This window comes from Mizuhopecten yessoensis, unplaced genomic scaffold, assembly GCF_002113885.1.
Source record: "Mizuhopecten yessoensis strain PY_sf001 unplaced genomic scaffold, ASM211388v2 scaffold267, whole genome shotgun sequence".
Taxonomy (NCBI): Eukaryota; Metazoa; Mollusca; class Bivalvia; order Pectinida; family Pectinidae; genus Mizuhopecten; species Mizuhopecten yessoensis.
Window position 1 is genome coordinate 310,474 of NW_018403461.1, and position 24,147 is coordinate 334,620.

Sequence of the window (24,147 nt, forward strand, 5' to 3'; positions counted from 1 at the left end):
CATCTAGTACTGGGCCTGTTGGACCTGGAACATACACCATCTAGTACTAAGACTGTTGGACCTGGAACATACACCATCTAGTACTAAGACTGTTGGACCTGGAACATACACCATCTAGTACTAAGACTGTTGGACCTGGAACATACACCATCTAGTACTAAGACTGTTGGACCTGGAACATACACCATCTAGTACTAAGACTGTTGGACCTGGAACATACACCATCTAGTACTAAGACTGTTGGACCTGGAACATACACCATCTAGTACTAGGCCTGTTGGACCTGAAACATACACCATCTAGTACTAGGCCTGTTGGACCTGGAACATACACCATCTAGTACTAGGCCTGCATGACATGGAACATACACCATCTAGTACTAAGCATGTTGGACCTGGAACATACACCATCTAGTACTAGGCCTGTTGGACCTGGAACATACACCATCTAGTACTAAGTCTGTTGGACCTGGAACATACACCATCTAGTACTAGGCTTGTTGGACCTGGAACATACACCATCTAGTACTAGGCCCGTATGACGTATAACATACACCATCTAGTACTAGGCCTGTTGGGCCAGGAACATACACCATCTAGTACTAAGCATGTTGGACCTGGAACATACACCATCTAGTACTCGGTCTATGGGACGTCGAACATACACCATCTAGTACTCGGTCTTAGGAACCTGGAACATACACCACCAAGTATTAGGCCTGTAAGACCCGGAACATACACCATCTAGTACTCCATCTGTAGGACCTGGAACATTTGTCAACTTTTACCAGTATCCAGAACTTCACCTTTATGACCAGAAATGTAATGTATACACAAGTGTTCAGAATGATGATTGTTGATGTGCTCAGTTCACCCCAATAACACTATCATTACTCTGGCCGCCGTTGCCTGCCTAACCAGCTACTGTTTGATTGTTTAACCAGCGTAGCGAGGCTGGTAGAGTGTAGCCATTTGGAGATCTGTGTATCTGTGTTTTGAATCCAAGTGTTGTCTGTTACATTTTCCTTATACAAGTAACCATATCTTTTACAGCTTGCTACCCAATGAACACTACCATTCATGCATGTTCCCTAGGAAATGACATTTATTGTCATACCCTGGACACCCTTCCACACTTCCATTGATTGAGACCTGTTTGAATTTTCAGAGTTTGATATGAGATACCAAAGGATATATTCCATCACTGGCCAGCTTGTATTGCTTACTTTGAACTACTCATTTTTCATTTCTCTTGTTTTATTAACAATTTTTATTTCATATATGAATTGTAATTTTGAAAATTGACATTGCCTGTTATAAATATTTTACTCTTTACAGGACATTATTTATCTTTCAGTATATATAAGTTTACAAATATATTAATATTAAACAGTTATAATTGTGAGCTTCTGAAATCTGTATTATTATGATGTGTTACATCCTTGTGTAAGTGTATATCACTTCTCTTCATTCAGAATCTAAAGAAGAAACACCATCTTTTGAAAAGAATTTAGAAGCTAAAACTCTAAATGAGGGTGATCGCTTGAAGTTCTCCTGTTCCATCAAAGGGAAGCCTGAACCAGAAGTGGAATGGTTCCTTAATGGCAAGGTAAATAAATCCTAAGGTTGTATGGACAATTTATGATTATGATAAATAATCATGTGGTTGTATGGTCAGTTTAGGAGGATGAGAGAGAATTCTGTGATTGTATGGACAGTCTATGATAATGATAAATGTATGGACAGTCTATGATGGCAATATAGAATCATGTGGTTGTATGAACAGTCTATGATGATGATAAAGAATCCAATTTTTGTATGGACAGATTGTGATGATGATAAATGTATGGACAGTTTATGAGGTCGATAAATGTATGGACAGTTTATGAGGCCAATAAATGTATGGACAGTTTATGAGGCTGATAAATGTATGGACAGTTTTATGAGGCTGATAAATGTATGGACAGTTTATGATTACAATAAAAAATCATGTGGTTGTATGGACAGTTTTTGAGTATGATAAAGAATCCTATGGTTGTATGGTCAGTTTATGATGATGAGAGGATTTTGTGGTTATATGAACAATTGATGAGTATGAGACAGAATCATGTGGTTGTATGGACAGTTTATGAGTATGAGACAGAATCTTGTGGTTGTATGGACAGTTTATGAGTATGAGACAGCAAATCATGTGGTTGTATGGACAGTTTATGAGTATGAGACAGAATCTTGTGGTTGTATGGACAGTTTATGAGTATGAGACAGACTCATGTGGTTGTTTGGACAGTTTTAATGATGATGAGAGAATCCTGTTGTTATATGGACAGTCTATGAAAATGAGAGAGAATCATGCAGTATAATTTGTAAAGCGCTTTGAGACGACCTACATACTAGGTTGTGACTTGTACAAACTTATGTTTTTCTTATCAGAAGCTGATCAGTGACTCCCTTGTGTCAATCAAGAACATTGCTGGTATATGCACACTGACCATAGCCTCAGTCACAGAGGATGATGAGGGCACATACCTCTGTAAGGTGACCAATAGGGCTGGAGAGGCCTCGTCCAAAGCCACACTCAAGGTCAATGGTAGGTTTGTTGTATCAAAAACCACACTCAGGTCAATGGTAGGTTTGTTAATCAAAAACCACTGTCCAGATCAATGGTAGGTTTGTTACATCAAAAACCACAGTCCAGGTCAATGGTAGGTTTGTTATCAAAAACCACACTCAAGGTCAATGGTAGGTTTGTTAATCAAAAACCACACTCAAGGTCAATGGTAGATCTGTAACACCAAAAACCACACTCAATGACAATTGTAGGTTTGTTACATCAAATACCACACTCAAGGTCAATGGTAGGTTTGTTAATCAAAAACCACTGTCCAGATCAATGGTAGGTTTATTACATAAAAAAAACACACTCAAGGTCAATGGTAGGTTTGTTACATCAAAAATCACAGTCCAGGTCAATGGTAGGTTTCTTACATTAAAAACCACACTCAAGGTCAATGGTAGATCTGTTACACCAAAAACCACACTCAAGGTCAATGGTAGATCTGTTACACCCAAAACCATACTCAATGTCAATGGTAGATCTGTTACACCAAAAACCACACTCAAGGTCAATGGTAGATCTGTTACACCAAAAACCACACTCAAGGTCAATGGTAGATCTGTAACACCCAAAACCACACTCAATGTCAATGGTAGGTTTGTTACATCAAAAACCACACTCAAGGTCAGTGGTAGGTTTATTTACACGCAACTGAACTATTTCTATTTTTCATGTATATGTCTAGAATATAGACTTGTTTTGAAAACCAATTTGTCAAATTTAAAATGTCTTCTCATCTAAATACTTGTCTATACTATGTTTTTTGTAAATGTCAGTCTATAGCTATATGTAATGTCCATGTTATATATTCCAGCAAAAACGAAGAAAGAAAATTGCGTAATTGTGGATCCTCCAAGATTTCTAAGCCATCCCCTTGGCCTGTGTCTGGTGGATGGAGATGCAACTACCCTGGAGTGTAGACTCTCTGGTATGTGTTGTTTACAGGACAGTAACTGTTTTACCCTGGAGTGTAGACTATCTGGTAAGTGTTGTTTACAGGACAGTAACTGTTTTACCCTGGAGTGTAGACTCTCTGGTAAGTGTTGTTTACAGGACGGTAACTGTTTTACCCTGGAGTGAAGACTCTCTGGTAAGTGATGTTTACAGGACAGTAACTGTTTTACCCTGGAGTGTAGACTATCTGGAATGTGTTGTTTACCGGACGGTAACTGTTTTACCCTGGAGTGTAGACTATCTGGTATGTGTTATTTACAGGACAGTAACTGTTTTACCCTGGAGGGTAGACTCTCTGGTAAGTGTTGTTTACAGGACGGTAACTGTTTTACCCTGGAGTGTAGACTATCTGGTAAGTGTTGTTTACAGGACAGTAACTATTTTACCCTGGGGTGTAGACTCTCTGGTAAGTGTTGTTTACAGGACAATAACTATTTTACCCTCGAGTGTAGACTCTCTGGTATGTGTTGTTTACCGGACAGTAACTGTTTTACCCTGGAGTGTAGACTATCTGGTATGTGTTGTTTACAGGACAGTATCTGTTTAACCCTGGAGTGTAGACTATCTGGTATGTGTTGTTTACAGGACGGTAACTGTTTTACCCTGGAGTGAAGACTCTCTGGTAAGTGATGTTTACATGACAGTAACTGTTTTACCCTGGAGTGTAGACTATCTGGTATGTGTTGTTTACAGGACGGTAACTGTTTTACCCTGGAGTGAAGACTCTCTGGTAAGTGATGTTTACAGGTCAGTAACTGTTTTACCCTGGAGTGTAGACTATCTGGAATGTGTTGTTTACCGGACGGTAACTGTTTTACCCTGGAGTGTAGACTATCTGGAATGTGTTGTTTACCGGACGGTAACTGTTTTACCCTGGAGTGTAGACTATCTGGTAAGTGTTGTTTACAGGACAGTAACTATTTTACCCTGGGGTGTAGACTCTCTGGTAAGTGTTGTTTACAGGACGGTAACTGTTTTACCCTGGAGTGAAGACTCTCTGGTAAGTGATGTTTACAGGTCAGTAACTGTTTTACCCTGGAGTGTAGACTATCTGGTAAGTGTTGTTTACAGGACAGTAACTATTTTACCCTGGGGTGTAGACTCTCTGGTAAGTGTTGTTTACAGGACGGTAACTGTTTTACCCTGGAGGGTAGACTCTCTGGTAAGTGTTGTTTACAGGACAGTAACTGTTTTCCCCTGGAGTGTAGACTCTCTGGTATGTGTTGTTTCCAGGACAGTAACTGTTTTACCCTGGACTGTAGACTCTCTGGTAAGTGTTGTTTACAGGACAGTAACTGTTTTAGCCTGGAGTGTAGACTCTCTGGTATGTGTTGTTTACCGGACAGTAACTGTTTTACCCTGGAGTGTAGACTATCTGGTAAGTGTTGTTTACAGGACGGTAACTGTTTTACCCTGGAGTGAAGACTCTCTGGTAAGTGATGTTTACAGGTCAGTAACTGTTTTACCCTGGAGTGTAGACTATCTGGTAAGTGTTGTTTACAGGACGGTAACTGTTTTACCCTGGAGGGTAGACTCTCTGGTAAGTGTTGTTTACAGGACAGTTACTGTTTTACCCTGGAGTGTAGACTCTCTGGCATGTGTTGTTTACAGGACAGTAACTGTTTTACGCTGGAGTGTAGACTCTCAGGTATGTGTTGTTTACAGGACAGTAACTGTTTTACGCTGGAGTGTAGACTCTCAGGTATGTGTTGTTTACAGGACAGTAACTGTTTAACCCTGGAGTGTAGACTATCTGGAATGTGTTGTTTACCGGACGGTAACTGTTTTACCCTGGAGTGTAGACTATCTGGAATGTGTTGTTTACCGGACGGTAACTGTTTTACCCTGGAGTGTAGACTCTGTGGTATGTGTTGTTTACAGGACAGTAACTGTTTAACCCTGGAGTGTAGACTATCTGGTATGTGTTGTTTACAGGACGGTAACTGTTTTACCCTGGAGTGAAGACTCTCTGGTAAGTGATGCTTACAGGACAGTAACTGTTTTACCCTGGAGTATAGACTATCTGGTATGTGTTGTTACAGGACAGTAATCAGTTTTTAGCTTTAAACATATTTTTCTGGTTTATTTTTAAGAACTAACAAAATCATGTTTTATGCTGATATGCTATTGCAAATTTTAGCAAACCTAAGCCCTAAGCCCAAGTGCAATAGTTTATAGTTGAAATAGGTTTGAAACCATCATCCTTGAAACCTCTTTGAACAGTGAGTGCTCTTATTACTTCTGAGCAAGGTTTTATAATTGGTCAAATTTGCGACTATCTGTGAAGATATTTGGATTTAAAAGATATACTCAGGTTACGAGAAGAGTTTTATGACACATGTCCGAAGTTTGCTGGACAGTATATTTAACCAAAATGTAAATCCAAATTAAAACAGCAAATCAAATGAGTGTGAGATGCAGTTTTTTCTCCTGATGTTAGGTATTCTAGAGAATGTACTGAACAGATTATTGGAAAACACGATTTGTCCAAGGTAACAATGTAGTAAGCCCCCTGCCCTTTTATTAAATACAGGTAGCCCAGATGTCACTTGGTACAGAGGCAAGGAGAAAATAGTGGATTCTGAAGACTTCCGGTATGAGAGGGCGGGAGATGTTTACAAACTAGTGATTGTAGAGGTGTTTCCAGAGGACAGTGATATATATAGAATTGAAGCCAGAAATTCTGCTGGAACTGCCTCCAGTAGTTTCTCCATTAGGGTAGATGGTGAGTACTTTATATGAAGTTCGATGTCTTGTCATTTTAATTTCTGTGTCATGTCATTTTAAGTTCTTTGTCGTATCATTTTAATTTCTATGTCATTCCATTTTAATTTCTTTGTCATGTCATTTAAAGTTCTATAGCCTGTCATGAAATGTTTTATGCCATGGTGTCCTTCATCTGTATGTCTATTGTAGTATTTTCCTTTTAAACACTTCTTGTTAGGAAGAACTAAGTTGATCTTTACAAATTCGGTCCGGAGAAATGATGTATAAAAAGAGGATGTGGTCCCCTAGAGCAGAGGGGCAGGGCCTAATAGGGAAAATAGATGTAAATATTTAAATTCCTTCTTCCTCCATATGATTGGAAAGGATTTTAACCAAATTTGGTTAAGAACATCCTTTGCCAAAGAGGACTTTATTTTGTATAAACAAAGGATGTGGCCCCCTTGGGACAGAAGGGCTGGGCCAAATGAAGAAGTTATGTCACAACTTGGAAATGTTTGAGATCAGCATCCTTTATCCATAATGACCCTACTTGATTTAATTAGAGAAACTTATTCATGCTACCAGAACATACAATTGCTAGGCATGGATCGGTCTAGAGGTCCTAGAGATTTAAAACTTTTTAATCTTGATTTTAACTTAAGTTTAAGTGTATATTCGCCATCAGTGTTTGCTATTTCAATACCAGAGTAGACACCTGTTGGCCCCGTGTTCCGATATACATGTATGTATTCACCGTCAGTGTTTGCTATTTCAGTACCAGAGGAGACACCTGTTGGCCCCTTGTTCCGATATATGTATTCACCGTCAGTGTTTGTTATTTCAGTACCAGAGGAGACACCTGTCGGCCCCGTGTTCCAATCATTCCCTCACTCTCAAAGTGTAGATGAGGGAAAATCCGTCCAGTTTTCTTGTCCAATAAAAGATGCAGAAACAGGTAAAGAGATTCAGTGATCTGGTAAAACACCAGATTTGAAATTAATTTTTACTTATTAACCTCAAACTCTAGATAATGTACAGTTAATCATTTTGTCGATAAAGGAAATCATTGTTTGAAAAGTAAAACTACAATTACATTTTTTAAATATGTAACATAAAATTTTCATCAAAAAAATATTTGCGGTCACTAAAAATCCCAGAGCACCACTGCATGGATTATGTCCTTTCCTATTCTATCTTCTGTGTTCTGTCTTTTTTAAAATTCTGTATTCCCATTTCCTTCCATCCTAAGAGTTGTCTTGGGCATAATTGTAAAACTGGAAAATATGGGAGCAGTTTAAACCCCTGCCCTTTAATAATGTATACATTTGCTTGTAATGAAGAATAGAACACAATCGTTCTATAAGATTGGTTTCCATGGTCTGGCTCTGCCCCTGATGACTTAGTCCCAGGGTTATAGCATGAAAACTATTAAGATCCCAACCCTACCATATATTCAACTGTTGGACACAAAGAGAAGAATGCACACTAAATTGCTGTGCATGAACAGATAAACACAATGATTCTGCCTTAAATAGCCTAGAGGTTTTGCCCTGTCAATGGCGACTTAATCCTAGGGCGATACTGATTGAGATTCCTACAATATATGCGCTTGCTTGGCACGTCTTGTCAATCACAATCATGCTACCAAGATTAGTGCAGGGGTTTGGCCCCACCCTGGATAATTATTCACCGGGTCATAGTATAGGTTGAAATTCCCTCCCTGGGTGTGGTCGAGTGGTGGAGTGGACAGTGCACCGCCATTCACCAAGGTGGTCGGGGTTCAATTCCACGATCGGACGTGAGAAGGTATGGGGTCACTTGTTCAACCACGTGTGCTTTCTCTGCTACTCCGTTGTCCTCCCACTTTAATTAAAATTCTAGGCAACAAGAGTGACTTATATAAGTTGAAAGAACTTATTTCATAATTGTTGTAAAAAGAAATAAAGTTTATAAATTCATTCCCTTTAACCATATAAACAAACATACATGTATATCTTTAAACTATATTTCCTATTAAGCATCCTTGGTATATTTGAACTGGGAATCAGATGTTGTGTAAAGGAAATATGGAGATTGAGCACAAAAAAAGCAGTTTATATCTAACCCCAAATAATCAAAATGAAATATTGTATAAAATGGAGGGTGTTGCCCCTCTAGGTGCAGAACGACAGAGCCGAAAGTTTTTTTTTTTATTCTTATGAGAACAGTTTTCCTTGATTGCTTAAATACCAAGGTGAGTTAAAAGAAAGACAAAAAATGCACTCTTTCGCTGGGATTAGGTAAAGATATGGTGATTAAAAAACTCTTGAGTTGACATAAAAAAAAATCCTTGTAAACCTCGGGTTGTCCTTAGTATTTCATCTCTCTAATTGAATCACTATATCTATACTTCACGCAAAGAAAACAACTGATTCACCCGTTGTCAGTATAATGTGACCGGGCAGGATGCTGTGTTGGGCATTTCAGTAAGGTAGCACTATAAAGTCGGCATGATATCCACGCTAGACAAGGATGCAAGCAGACCAACATACCCTGTCTCCTGCACACACACGCACAAGCACGCATTCACTGCATACATGGAGGCACATCCTTAAATAACCTTAGCTGTTAATAGGGCGTTAAACAAAATAAAACAAAACCAAAACAAAACCCTAGGAAAAGTTTCCGCATGTATTAACACAGTATGTATTTATCTTCCACAGTTTTATGGAGCAAAGATGGTAGAACATTAGATGACACAGGTAGATTCAAAATCAGCCAATCGGGAAGCAGTTTTAGTTTTGAAATCCCTGCAGCCTTGGTAACAGACTCAGGTGTCTACTGCGTGGAGGCAAAGAGTGGTAAAGGCACTTGTAAGGGCGTTTTCACCCTGACTGTCGCTGTAAGTTCATCACCATGTGCAGATATTGACGTACTTCAGCTTATTAAGAAGGCAATGCAGGTGAGAGGGCAAGGTCAGACCAAAGTCAACCGGTGACTCGCAGATACATAGGAATACAATCCACGTTGTGTTGTTGATATAGATTTGTCAGTGGCAGTTATATACACATTCAATATTCTGTAAAGAAAATAGTTTCAAATCCACCAAATATTCTTGTATTTGTTTTCCCCAACATTCATGTTTTACAAAGAAATACATTTTGAATTATATGAAATTAATTTTTGCTTTCCTATTGTTGACTGTTGAATGTTAAAGTGAAGGCCAGTTAATTTGTAGTTACAATAGTTATAATATAATATTTTGGTTGATTATGTGCTTTACACACACATAAACGACTACCACATTTATACAATGCGCATGTTTGCTATATCTCCTTTAGAACTACTGTGACACTAGCTGGCATATGATCACAGGTGCATGTCACTATAGTCAAATAATCTATGTATACTCCATAAAGTATTGTCAAATGATCATCATGTATAATCTGTATAGTGTATGTGTATTAACTCTAACGTCAAATTTCTTAATGAATTAATACCATGAAGATATATTCATAACATCGATATTATAAAGTTACATTTTCATCTTGAAGGTCACAGCTTCAGTGACACTCGAACGAACCTAAAGGCATATAATCGTGTTAAATGGCATGTAGCTTGCTGGTACACAATGCTACAAAGTGACTTTCCATTAGTCTGTTTCACCTGTGTCAAATCTGTTAAAAACGTGTTCTGAAAAACCACAAAGCCTTGAGTCATCATATATGGACAGTAGCTTACTGGCATTACGTGCAAAGAGTCTGCAAAGCTTTACCCATATTCAAGGTCACAGGTGTCAAATATGTTTTAACACTCAAATGGCATCTTTAAAAAAAGAAAAAAAGCCTCGAGTCATAATTTATTGGCAGTAGCTTTCTGGCATTTAGCTAAACTGTTGGTGAACATAAATTACATTAATTTATTCTTATTCAAATTTTGATTAAACACTTAACAACTTTTTTAAAGAACTACAAGATATGATATTTTGCCAGTAGCTTGCTGGCATGTTGTCTGTGGCCAATATTCCAGGTCAAAGTTCAGCATAGTTAAATCACTCGAATTCTGCTGAAGAGGTTAGTGTCATTATATTTGTCATGTAGCTTTCTGGAATGAAGTTCTATGAAACCTATGAAAAGAAATAACCTTGACCTAAGTTCAAATTCATAGAGGTCAACATTGTTAAATTATTCAAGGTCAGGTTTAATGTGGACAGCAAGAGATGTTACAAAGTTTGCTGAAAGACCCATATTCAAGGTCACAAGCATGAAACAATATCTGAGGACGAAAAGAACTGCTTGAAGTAGTTTGCTGAAATCTATGTAATGCTAGGAGGGTTGTATCAGAAAGAAGGGTCACTTTAGTTGGGTATTTGCAGGCCCATTAGGCATCTTTCGGTTTTAACTTTCTACATTCAAAAATATTATCATGTGAAGATAAGAGAATTGTTACTGATATTGACGTTTGATCCAATATTATATAATGGTAATTATAACATTTGTTTTCTCTCTTGTAATGTACAGAAAAAGATTAGGTTATGATAATGGAAATATTAGCTCTGAGAATTCTTATAGCAGTAATTCGATTCCATATTGTAAGTATGAGGACTGTATTGCGCGTGTCCCAGACGTGGACACCACTGACGTATAACCCACACAGCTTTACTTCCTGTATGTGTCTGACCTTGCCCTCTACACCAGTCTCTTTCACCATACCAACTTAATCACTGTGATGTCGGGTTTCTGCACAGAAGCACTCCAGTGAAAATTCGGAGCATTTCTCTAGAACATTTACCAAATCAAACTTATTTGAACAAAAATGTTTCAAAGTAACGTTTCTTTGTAATGATATTTGATTTTGTTAAATATTTGATTCTTAATAATATAAATCTCCAACAATTAGTTGAGTTTGATTTGGTAAAAGTTGCATGCTGTTATAAATTTCCTAGTACATATATATTTATATATACATAAATTGACAAGTGTTTCTTTGGACCTCCCTAGTACTTTCAAGGGAATGATTTTAGATCTGGCTTTTGGTTGAGGAAAAAAATTAAAAGGGGATTAATTTTATGTTTTAAATTCATTAAACTGTCAACGATCGACAATGATTTTCCCCTGATGCACCTCTAAAGATGTGAAAGTATTAGGGAGGTACTAAGAATCTGTGGTCATTTTATATATTTAACATTCAAATGACTATGGATTTTTTCTGATTATTTACAACTTTAATAAGCAAAGTCCCTATTTATATGTAAATGTTATTTGTATATATAAATGTACAATATAACTTCCTGTAATTATCATTAATAACTAATTTGGTTGATACCAATAGATTGTGTCTGGGTTTTTTAATTAACTTGACAGCAATTGACAATGAATGCTATAATTGTTGTTTCGTTCTTGTCTTTTACAGTGAAGATTGGAGTATACTAAACCAGAACTGACGTTAGCATACGTTGTGATAACGAAGTAACTTGTGTATTGAATGTATTGATGGATATCGAGAACATCGTGAACACCACAGCAGCATTCGATAGAGAAACATCGGGATTAACAATGACAGATACATCATATCGATTTGGAAAAACTTACTATCACTTGTCCAACCAGAATCCCCAGGTTTGACAGTGGGACCTTCTACGTATCATCAAACATACATAATTTCGTTTGATGTGTTACATCCAGTGAGAAAGGAAATGGATTTTACTCACAAACATATTTTCATTTAAATGCTGTGCTGAGTGGCAGAATAAAAGGTATGGAATCGGAAGACTATCACAGCCAACAATGACAGACACTTATCTAACAGGTCAATATATCTGCAGACTATGGAAACAAACAGCATATCAAATGAACTGAGGAGACTCGCAGATTCAAAAGTTGTACTGTGGTCTTAATTTGGTTGTTGTGCTTTTATTAACATTTTGATTGATATATTCTCAAAGATAGGAGCCAGTTTGTGTATTGGCGTGCGTCATCAAAAGATGCATTTGATGCAAAGAATATGAAAAGCTAAATGTGATTGATTGCTTGCCTGGAAAGGAAGGACATTTTTCACAGTTTTATTAAGGAATGTTTAGTGGTATTTGGAGCGACATTAATACTCATCAATTATATTTATTTTAAGATTTAAGATAACAATTGTTTAAGACAACGCTATATAATCAGGTTTTGTATTGTTAAATTGTCATATGTGTTGATTTTACTCTATATTTTGATAGTTCATCAATGATATATTTATAGTTCTAATTATTTATTTGTTGGACGTTTCAGTCCAGAAGATAATCATATTTCCGGAGAGGGATATACATACTACACAGGACAATAAGTCGTTGCTATATAAGTTATTTGTAATTGTATTAAAACCCACGACATAATGCCCGATGTTCCATTGCAATTCTGATGTATCTGTTCTTGTTATCAACACTTAATGAGGAAGCTTTTTAGTCTCTCGAGGTATCTTCACTTAACTTGGAGGTTTTGTAGTCTTAAGAGAGATCTACACTTCTCCTGGAGTTTTTTGTGACCTATCAAGATATCTACAGTTAACCAGGAGGTTTTGTGGTCTCTCGTGGTATCTAAACCTATCCTGGAGGTTTTGTGGTCTTTCGAGACATATTCATGTAACCAAGTGGTTTTGTAGTCTGTCGATATATCTACAGGTAACCTGGATGTTTTGTGGTCTGTCGAGATATCTACAGTTAACCTGGAGTTTCTGTGGTCTCTCGAGGTATCTGAATTGAACCTTAAGGTTATGTGGTCTTTTAACCTTGGGATATTGTGTTCTGTCAGGATATATTCGTTTAACCATTTTGGGGTTTCACAGAATTGTTTTTGTGACTCCCAAGGATATCTACAGTTAGCCTTGGTGGTTTATTACCTTTCGGGATATTAATATTTAACCTTGGGATTATGTGACTTCTTGGAATATCACCATTTTTGTTGTCTGTCGGAATATCACGTGTTAACCTCGAAAATAACCTTGACCTCAGTTTTGTAATGAGACATCGGAAGCAGACAATGTCATGTTCGAAAGACGAGATACAAAAGGCACAATTGGGTTTTAATGTCCACTAAAATTTAGTCCACCAAAACATTTCAAAATATCATTTTTTTGGAAACGTAAAGAAAATCTAGAAATAGGATTTTAACATTTTTATAATTTTTAAAACATTTATCGAGCAAAAATATAAGGATAACACGATTACCAAGGACATGACCTGTGTTAACACATTACACTATATATAGCATGAATCCTTAACTTACCCCATCAAAAGCTGCCGTCGTCCCAAATTTATCCTGCTTGTAATATAATTTTCAAAAATTAATAAATGCTAATTTCTACTTTGGATTTTGTGTTGTTTGTATTTTTTTAATGATACTGTTGTAATGGCACCCGGGTCATAGTGTTTCTAGCTCACCTTGCCACGTCAGCAATGCTGTAGTCTGTCCTTTCTTTGTCCGTGAAATGGTCTAGATCCATGATATTTGACTGGCCGTTTTGTAGGATGGAGATAAAAAAAGAACACATTGACCTACTTTCACAGTCACATGGGACAAACTTAAAAAAACTTCTGAAGAACTGAAAGTCACGGTAAAGAGAATGTAGCTTCGTGGTAGATTCTCTCATTAATCGCTTACATAATCAGCTATTTTTTCCCAAAATCTGTTTAATACTGATTAAAAAACTTTAAAAAAAACCACAAGGAAGATGTTTAAAAAGAATGATTTCTTACAAAACACACGGGAAGTTGCCAAAATTAAACCAAATGTGCAATGATCACGGAAAAACAATGAAAATGTCGGCTTAGAGAAAAACCAACAAGTCAAGATGAATCTTTTCAGAATAAACCCAAACTGGCAATGGTGAAGGAAATTTAGACTTAAAAAAATGTTTATTCCATATTTCCAAAGCAAAGCTAAAGTTGTCTTATTTTGGAAAATTGAAGATTTGATCTGCTTAAAAAATGAATTATTACAAAAGACATAGAATATTCAAAAAACCCACAAGGAATATTACAAATACCAGGCTAAATTTGAAAAAAAAGGCAATTGTATATTAAGAAATATCGATTTACTATTAAACCAATGGAAAATGGCCAAATTCACAATGATGAAGGAAAGCAAAGAAAATTTAAATTTATTTCGTAATTTCTATTAATTAATTACAAAACACATGGAATATTAACAAAACGCATGAAATATTGCCAAAATAGGCCAAATTCTCAATGCTGAAGGAAAAACAACGAAAATGTAGGTTCAGGAAATCAAAACCTATGACAATCTTTTCAGAATAAGCCCGAATTGGCAAATGTAAAGAAAATGTAGGCTCAACAAATTGTTTTATTCCAAAACACATGAAATATTTCCAAAACAGGCCAAATTCGCAAAGATGAAGTTTTTTTTGGAAAAGAACGGTTTTGCAAAAGTTTCTGGAATATTATCAAAACAAATGCCAAAAATATAATGCGCGAGGTACTTTTAAGCTTTGCAAGTTTGGCATTTGTTTGAAAAAATATAAGATTGATTTGCATTCAAATGAGATTATTACAAAAAAACATAGGATATTAAAAAAAACACAAAGAGTATTGCAAATATAAGGCTAAATTTGAAAAAGAAGACAAGGATCGATTCATTATAAAAGAAAACTGAGATTAATTCGTAAAAAAATAGATAACTTTATTACAAAACACTTGGAATATTAACAAAACACAAAGAATATTGCCAAATTTCTTTGTCAAAGCGATTAAGCCCCTTGCTTTAACTTTAAAAGTAGGAATGAGGATCGTTTTACTATGAAATTGAACGATGATTAATGTTGAAAGTGAATTTATCAATGTTACTCTGAAGTATTTTTCCTTATTTTTATCATTCGCTTACTTTCTAATATTTCTTGTCAAGTCTTAATTTCATGAATCAAAACTATTTTCTTTTCCAAAATAATTAATGCAAAACACATCGAATATTAACAAAACACATTAGCAATGCAAAAGGAAAAAAAGGAATATGTGTGTTTTAAAAAATTAGTTTCTGACAAAACAAATAACCAAATTAAAAGAAAAAAAGACATATAATAAAAAAAAACCATATAAAATAATGCAAATATAAGGCCTAACTTTTTTCCAAAATCATTTAATACAAAACACATGGCAAATTCAACGGTAAAGGAAAAGCAAGGAAGATGTCTCTTTAAAAGCCCGCCTCCTACAAAACACACAGAACTCAAAGTATATATATTTTTTGGATTGACGTCGCAAATATTCTTTTACTTTACTATTATAAAATAATCGGAAAGTATATCAGAGAAATAAGTCGTGACTGTACGCGGGGCGTTCACAATATTGCTCCTAGACGTTATGGCTGGAAATGTCCATTAAAGAGGAAAAAGGCCTGTTACACAAAACCAGTAACATACACATAACAATAAAGCCGGCTTTTGGACTTGTTAATGACCGGAGGTCTATGTCGTTATTAACTTAGCCCACATATACATCAAATCCAGGCCTTGCTCATTTAAATAATAAATTGATTGTATGTGTGATGTTCCATTGTTCTAAAGCAGTCTCAGAAGGCCACATATCAATACCGTACCGACAGACTGATAGGCAATTTGATTTATTAGATGTTGTTAGATATCACACTGACCTGTGGTCTGGTTTGCTTATTTTATACATTTGTAGCATGCAAGCTAATTGGAAGGATATACGCAATGGTTTTGATACTTTTATAACAGTAAACTTATCAAATAGATGAAGAGGCTTCAAAACATTTCAACCAAGACAACTGATTGGGTAGATAACTTTGGAAAAAATAGAACAAAGCCTTTGATATACTTAAACAACCAATATTGATTTGTCGGTCAGAATGTATGCGTAATATTAGCAATACGTCAGATGTTTTAAAAGAAGACGGTAACCTTACTCTGCAAAGATTTTACGACTCCAATGCTAATAACACGTATCTGTGGTGATGTTACCATATTAGTCATGTGAGTTAGTACCGTTTTAATCGACACAATCATGGAGGACCTTCGGGACATGTTATATCGTCAACACAGTAAAACGCCTGTTTTTAGCTTTCATGTAAACTGTATATTGATGCTATCGAATAAAGTGATATAGATAATGAACCACTAATTCAGTTGATACATCACTTTACCATGACCTCTAACATAAAATCATCAATGTTGAAGAAAATATATTAGTGAAGCAATTCAACCATCTTAATTGACATATTAAGGGAGGCATCTATTAATCAATTATTGGGGAGATTATACAGGTAATAATGAATAGGTTTTCCGGTTACCTTTTACTTTGAAACAACAACCCTGTCACATTGAAATAAAAAGTATGTAGTAATAAATGTCATTTGCCGAATAATTAGATAAAAGAAATATCGGCAGTATATCTACGTATTAGTTAATCAAAGTACATTGCCTTTTCGAGAGAAATGCGCCATCTTGACTAATGTAATAGAACAGAGGAGTTTAAACAACGCCGTAATTCAAACTCAAAATTAAAGAAACTTATGGTAAGTATAAGCAATGAAATGACTGACATCTCACGTATGCTCCGTAGACACGCAAGGATAAATCGATGTATATATAAAAACGTTATAACTGAAGCACTCTGTAAGGTCTTTGTGAATGGTTCTGATACGATGTTTGATGAATTCAGGCAAAACGTGAAACAAAGACAACTCCGCAGAGAATGGGACACAGTTCGTCCCACGAGGTACACCGACGACAGTCTGCTGAACAAATATTGCTATTGGACTATTGTGGCAACCCTGACAATTAAATTAGGGACTGCACCCTCATTTGCCTTAACATTAGTTCGAAACATGTCTGTAGCCTCGGAATGAGGAATGGGCGTGTTTGTTCACTTGGGTAGAGAAAGGTGGAATGGTCTGATAGAAAAATCATTCCAGTGTAGAATGTTACTTCATTCGACTCATCAGCAACGGTGTATTTATATATGATATTACTTTAGTCGACTCATTAATTATTCTGTTACTGTATAATCATCGGTATTATGATTACTGAAGCAAGAAACCCAAATGAAATCCAAATTGGTTGAAACTACTGTTAAAACAAAAGGGAGGTCGGGTACATCAAATTTCTTAATGCTATGCATTTCGAAATGTACACGAGTACTTGTTTAATACAAATGAAATAATTAGTTTAGAGAATCAAAATTGATTGACTCGAATTAAATTAACCTGATAATCAACCATCACGAGTTTGGGAACCCTTTTCTCCCATAATGTTCATACCATATAAAGAAAACTGTGTTTCTCTTTATAAATATTCTTTCTGTTTCCCACCGGGAAACGATTGCCGTAAATAATGACGTCACTATTAAAGAAGACGGTGCAAGGAATTGTTACATGACGTCATAAATAACAGATTGACCAATGAAACCACGTCCAGTGTGCTACTAGTGAGTAGCCAAAAGTACTAACCAACTCCTTGCAGGTTCATTCAAGGAGTCGGGAATGATGAAACATATAGTGGTTGTTAGAGAAAGGGTACTATTAATAATTCGACTAAGTTATACTGTTACTTAGTAAAACGGCCGTTTGAAGTGTTATAATTGTTTGTTTAAAAGTGAGATACATACCATGCTTATATGGAATCTGTAAGATTTTTAATAAGTATTAAAAACATGAAAAGCTCTCACTAATACAGACTTATGACGTCACATTAATTAATAAGACATGGTACTTCGTGATTAATCTGTCAATCATAGTTGATCTTATAGCTTAAATAGACAGTGAATAATGGGTGCCTGATACGTGGTATATGTTGTAGGTGGTTAATCAACCAGGCATGATTTATTTCTTGAGGATACTGAAGTAATTTACCGATGATCGTCGATATAAATCATGGTAATTGGCATATGTGAGGAGGCTAAATCCATATATACGACTTACAAGGTTTTTCATTTCAAGTATGTAGATTTCCTTTGAAAAGGACAGCTCAATACTCACAGATCCTCTTTATATAGAATATATCATAACGGTTTAATACGGTTCTTAGTTAAGATTTGTCTATAAGGCAATTAACATTATTTTCAAATTAGCCGTCTCGGTTTACATTAGTGAGTACCTAAATTTAAATTTGATATGCATGTTTTTATATACGTCCAACATGCGTCCTGCTGTACCTAATTTTATAAACTGAACGACGTCATAGGTAAAATTAATACTCAATAATTTGTTAGATTAATTGTGTATTAAGGTGAAATGCATGAATATCCAGCCTTTGAAAAAGTGATGCTTTTAAATATTCCAGACCTTACGAGGGACTCAGAAATTTTGCAAACAGATAAAAATGTATTTTTTTTTTACTTAAGTCTTGTAAACAGGATCCCTGTTCCAATGGTTAACGTTGTGAGCTTCTGGTTGGCAAAAATAATTTCTGATTTTCTATGTTTATTAAAATAAAAACAATTTCGACTTATCGTTTGTTACTTAGCTTCAAACAGAGTTTAACATTGAATATTCTCTCATTAGTTAATGTGTCGCCCGTGTGTGACCTGAAGATAAAAAGTGTAATACACATATCTCAAGTTTGACGTGATCGCCATGATAATATACACAAAACTACCCTTTTTGAGTTATTTTAAAAAAGAAATGAAATTGGAAAAACATGTAGATATGCTATACATTTAAGAAGTTGGATTTCGTAAAACAAAATTGTGGACGTGGTGACGGTAGATGATCTTATTTAAAGAATTAAGGGGACTGAATGAGGACAGAAAACTTTTAAATCTGCTACTGAAAGAACGAATGCACCACGATTCTGTATTTTATTGTATATTTACAGTGGCAAGTATATTCTCCAGGGAAAAAAATGTGCATTACTAGAGGAAAAACAACAAAAGAATATCGCGGTGTAAACCAGACTGAAATTCAAATTCACAATCGATAAAACAATGGCGAACTATGAACACAGGAAAGATAATAAATCAAACATATAGACACTGTAGGTTGGAGATGTGGGGATTTAACGTCTCGCTTATCGAACAGATCAGTCGTAAGTTATTCCGTTTGTCATGGTTTAAATATAGATAGCATATGGTGTCCTTGATTTCAAGCTCTGGAGGGCATATGCGATCGACGTACGTGGTCAATGATTTTCTTGTTATCGAAACATTTACAGCTATCTGAATTTGAACTTGTAGGACTTTTTGTCACCAGTCCTGATAAGATCAATAAATTTAACCCCATTCAAAAACAAAAGCAATTCGGTTGTTCCAAAAGGAATGCTAACAATCTGCTGGAAAATATTACCTTAAGCAAGCTACCTATGTTTCAAGAAAATGTTCAACCTCCTAGTGATACCGCCGTCCGCCTTTTTTGTGTGAAGAGAACTGTCATCATAAGAGAGCAAAAGAGTTCCTTCAGATTGGTTTGAGGGATAGTAGCGTAAAGATTCAAAAATGAAACGTTTTGATAGAGGAAACATTTAATAAAGATGATGTTCACGATTTAAAAAAAAATATGTCAAAAAAATCCAAACGCCATTAATGCCAATATACAATCGCACGATACAATCGTCCCCCTGATCTAATGGATTGAGATATACACTGAGACGTTAGGGTAATGGGTTGGTTTAGCAATTAAAAGAGCAAGCCATTAAACGTTGTTTAAAACGGAATCCAGTACAAACGAAGCAGGTCCGTATCCAAACCATACAGAAGCCTGATTAATTAGCATTTCGTTTTTTCAAAAAAATGGAGAGGAGTTACCTTGACTAATTATTAAGGCAAGCATGCGATAAAACAGTTGTTTGCAAACAAAGATTAATTTGTTAACAGTTTATATATGGTTTAATATTTTAACTTGTAAAATAACAGAGATTACTGTTTGTTCCTAAGCTCAGGACCTGTGTTACTAGAAAGGGATATGGTAAACATTGCTGACTAATGACAATAAGGATTTCAAAAGCAAGTTGTGTGAATGGTGGATTTTAAGTTATACAGTTCTTTCACATCACTTATTGGTATGTCGCTAGAAAGAAATCATGTCTACCATGATTAGTCATGTAACGTCGATGAACACGTCTTAAATATTCTACCGAACCGTAATGGAATACAGCTGGCGTGAAAATATCTCCAAGTACATAACTAAGAGGATGCAGATAAGGGAAACATGACCAGTAAAACTCGAGTGCTAGAGGAACGGTATTGTATTTCTCTGTCATGTGATTAAGATATACATTCAGAAATTGTGGATATATACTAATATATCCTCCTCGCCTTAACAAACCAAATAAAATGAATCAAATGACCTGCGTATAATGCTCATGACCGATGTTTAAAAGCAATTGCTCATAAAATGTAACGGCGAGGGGAAAAAACATCTGATAACGTGCCTTTACTGTATTTGTTCAAAATAATATAAAACAATAAAAAAATGTGTGCAAATTTTATTATCCAGACATTCGTTAATAGACAGATGTGGTCGTTGATTTGTGATACTTCCTCAGCAATATTTTCGTACACATTTTACATAAACAGTCATCCACTAGTAAAGAAAAAAATACTTAGTATGTCAAGGAAAGTATGGCATTTGAACGCAAGTTATTCCGATTGGACTTACTGTTATAAAAGAAATCGGCGTTTTTGTTTGAACTTTCAAATAGTAACATGCAGTTGAGTCATCTTAGTCTTGGGGAAGCGCAGTGGGCCCTATTTGTGCGGATTTTTCTTTTCTCAAATCTGTCTGAGCAAGGAATGATGATATTCGTACATAGCGCCAGATTCAAACATATAAGTACCTTCTTATCGAAGGCCAATGCACTTTTTAGTTGAAAATTACAAAAAACAAATATATTGCCAATATTTACCATTGTTTTATATACAATGTAATGGCCTTTGTTATTTTTCCCTTCGTGACTTAACAAGGACCTTTTAAAATTTTATTCCCTGGCAACAGTCATATGTTCGTTTTTGTAATATATATATATATATATATATATATACTGAAGAGCCCCAAGATTGGCGAGAGTGCTAGCGAAATTTAGTATCTGTGTTTTTTTAAAATAAATATTGTTACCGTCCCATGGACGTTTAACACTGTATAAAAAGAAAAATTCTCAACAACGAGTCTTTAGTACTTTCATCTCTTCTAGGAGATTCTACAGACTGTTTATTTGAAGTATATGTTGTGACGTACCCGTCATAACGATATCACAGCAATAGAACTAAATTAATTATAGTCTTAAGGCAAAGAGAACTATTTGTTTAGGATTTAATAGCTATGGCGGGTACGTATATAGCGGACGTCGCTATAGCGAACTATTATGTGACGTCATAGTTTATGACGTCACAACATATACGTCAAATCAACAGTCTGAAGAATCTCCTAGAAGAGATGAAAGTACTAAAGACTCGTTGTTGAGAATTTTCTTTGAATATTACTTCTTCGTCCGTAAGGATCACTTCTCTGCTTTTATAATACATATATATATATATATTTGAATGCAAAACCTCGTCGTTCTATCCGTAAACCAAGTGTTGGCATTTTCCTAATTGTTTTGTTGGAATAGAAACACACAACAGCACATCACACAAGGGATAACCGGAAATATGAACTCAAACTAGAATAGAATAGAAGAGATACACGAATGATCCCACTAGAAATCAGATGTATACCGAAGATGAAGGGTTTCATCCATAACATAACGAACGCGACACTTTAGCCTTTCTCTCTAGACCTACCTGCGCCTGGATCAGGCTTATATCCATACGTCGTTATTTTAGGATCTTTAGTCCTTCTGATCGAACCTCTACCAAGAAAAAAATATAAAGTATCTTTTATCTTCTACCAAATATATATAGGTAAATTCTTGAATACACCGTTCTCTACGATAACTGCTGTTAAAACAGTTATTTAATTTTCACGGTAAATACAAGGATTTGGATATGTTAGAAAAACATATCAATTAATCAATAATTTACAAATAAGAAATTGTTCCAATTTCACGATGTTTCGCTTAGTAGATTTGATACAATTAGCTGACATAACGACATAAGACCAAATAAGTGTCACTCGGTGTGTTTATACAACGTGTATGCTACAAATGCATAATAATTTGTGATGGATAAGGTAAATCATGGTCACGGTTGAGTTATTCAGGATGAGTATGACAAGCTTACCTACCTTGCTAACAGACTGGCCTTGGCTTAACACCGAACTAGTACGGACAGTTTTACCTGTCTGTTCAGTGAAGGATGTCGTTAGAATGGCTATAGGAAAGGGGAAGATGAGGTGGATCTGAGTTTCGTATTTATATTCCGTGTAATTAGAAGATGTCTTCAAGCAATATTTGGATGTTTTGTGTTGTGATTTTTAATACTTATATGTTGACATCGTCTCAAGAAACCAGAGGTAAGTTTCGTCAAAACTACCAGTTGTTTTACGTTTCCATTTTTCATGTCTCATTGTAATAGAATATCGCAGTCACTTACATTCGTGTTTACACTGTTATGTAACAAGCTAGAGAAAAACACTTGACAAAGTAAAATGTCTTACGTTAAAATGAATTATACAAACTGTACACATTTCTACAGAAAAATAAATTGAACACATCGTCTGTCTGTGATCTACATTTATGTTATTCTATTGATATAGAAATAAAATAATTCATTGTGATCTCTTTAAGGTTTGTTTCTAGCTTCATGACTTGGACTTGAGTAATATATCAAGTGTTTTGTTAGTATGGAATATAGATAATCTCGATCATGATTAATCATTTTTTATTGTTGTCATACGTTTATGCTTGCAGAAACCAGTGAAAACATAACTGTCGAAATCCCGGATTTTATAACAAATTCAGAAGACTGCATTTTCCCTTTGAATTTTAATTTAAAACTAAAATTTCGAGGTATTTTATCGATGGACCTTTCGAGGAACTCCCACCTACATGCGAATAAACCTGTATACGTCATTAGGAGGGATCCCGAAGGAAATGGAATGGTTATTCCGGATCAGCTCCAAGACATACAGGTTTGTATCTAATTAATATGTGCATGCTGAGTGTAATATCCTGTCATACATGACAGAATCACGCCGACATACGATAAAAAGTCATGATGTGATGAATTACTTCCATTAATTTCCAATAGAATAGTTTATAATATATAGGTGCTTTGTTTATTTTGAAGAGATGTCATGGTGTCATCGTTTGTTTCAGCGATTTAAATAGTGAAGATGTTTGACACTAAATAAATATGATGACCCACATTTGGTCATCAGTATATTGGAAATGGGCATCTGGTTTCAATATACGTATACTGTAAATTCAAGACCTGATCAAGCAGAAAACATTAAAATACCTAATCCTACTCGTCAGATACACCCCTCTATAACGTTCATTTACACTTGTACAGTGCTTTACATGAAGGTACGACTTTTACTTCCTTGTGGCCTCGGGCAACTTCAGGTGAAACATGATAGATAGGTATCAATTATTATAATAGATCCGTCGTTGGGTTAGGTAGTTCAAATTAACCAAGCTACATTTATGATGAATATTGAAGCAAATCATATGTTTTCCTTCACAGCAAATCCTATCTCTAATGAGCAATGCTATCATAGTGTGTTAGCACCTCTCTACAAAAAGATGTTACGTAGAAACGTAATATTGTCCAGTAGTGGTCGACATGTAACATGTAATTGTGTTTCATATAGCAAAACAGAATATTCATGTATACTGAGCACCGGTGGCAATATGCAGAATGGCAGGATTGCAAATGGGTTTCTGAAGAATGTTTGTCCATATTTCTTTTGTTCAAGAATGAATAATTCAGATTTTCGCATGTTGAAAAGGCTGTGATGGATTTTCCATTTATGCAAAACGCTTCTATCCAAATATTTGAATGCAGAG

General features: G+C 35.5%; 2 protein-coding genes across 21 annotated transcripts in view; both read left to right on the forward strand.

Annotated features, from left to right (window-relative positions):
• LOC110445868 (twitchin-like) overlaps positions 1 to 13,600 on the forward strand; it is a 191,456-nt gene extending 177,856 nt beyond the window's left edge. For 18 of the 19 annotated variants that reach the window (XM_021490707.1, XM_021490699.1, XM_021490743.1 and 15 more), the window contains 7 exons: positions 1,475 to 1,608; positions 2,430 to 2,586; positions 3,428 to 3,541; positions 6,101 to 6,292; positions 7,118 to 7,228; positions 8,976 to 9,214; positions 11,665 to 13,600. In XM_021490707.1, coding sequence (XP_021346382.1) covers positions 1,475 to 1,608; positions 2,430 to 2,586; positions 3,428 to 3,541; positions 6,101 to 6,292; positions 7,118 to 7,228; positions 8,976 to 9,214; positions 11,665 to 11,667 — 950 coding nt within the window. In that variant the 3' untranslated portion in view covers positions 11,668 to 13,600. The remainder of the gene's footprint in view (positions 1 to 1,474; positions 1,609 to 2,429; positions 2,587 to 3,427; positions 3,542 to 6,100; positions 6,293 to 7,117; positions 7,229 to 8,975; positions 9,215 to 11,664) is intronic. The other variant, XM_021490768.1, reaches the window with a different exon arrangement.
• An 8,833-nt stretch (positions 13,601 to 22,433) lies between these two features.
• The window catches only part of LOC110445963, a 61,058-nt gene continuing 59,344 nt past the window's right edge, over positions 22,434 to 24,147 (forward strand). For both annotated transcript variants that reach the window (XM_021490875.1, XM_021490885.1), the window contains exons 1-2: positions 22,434 to 22,649; positions 23,047 to 23,267. In XM_021490875.1, coding sequence (XP_021346550.1) covers positions 22,571 to 22,649; positions 23,047 to 23,267 — 300 coding nt within the window. In that variant the 5' untranslated portion in view covers positions 22,434 to 22,570. The remainder of the gene's footprint in view (positions 22,650 to 23,046; positions 23,268 to 24,147) is intronic.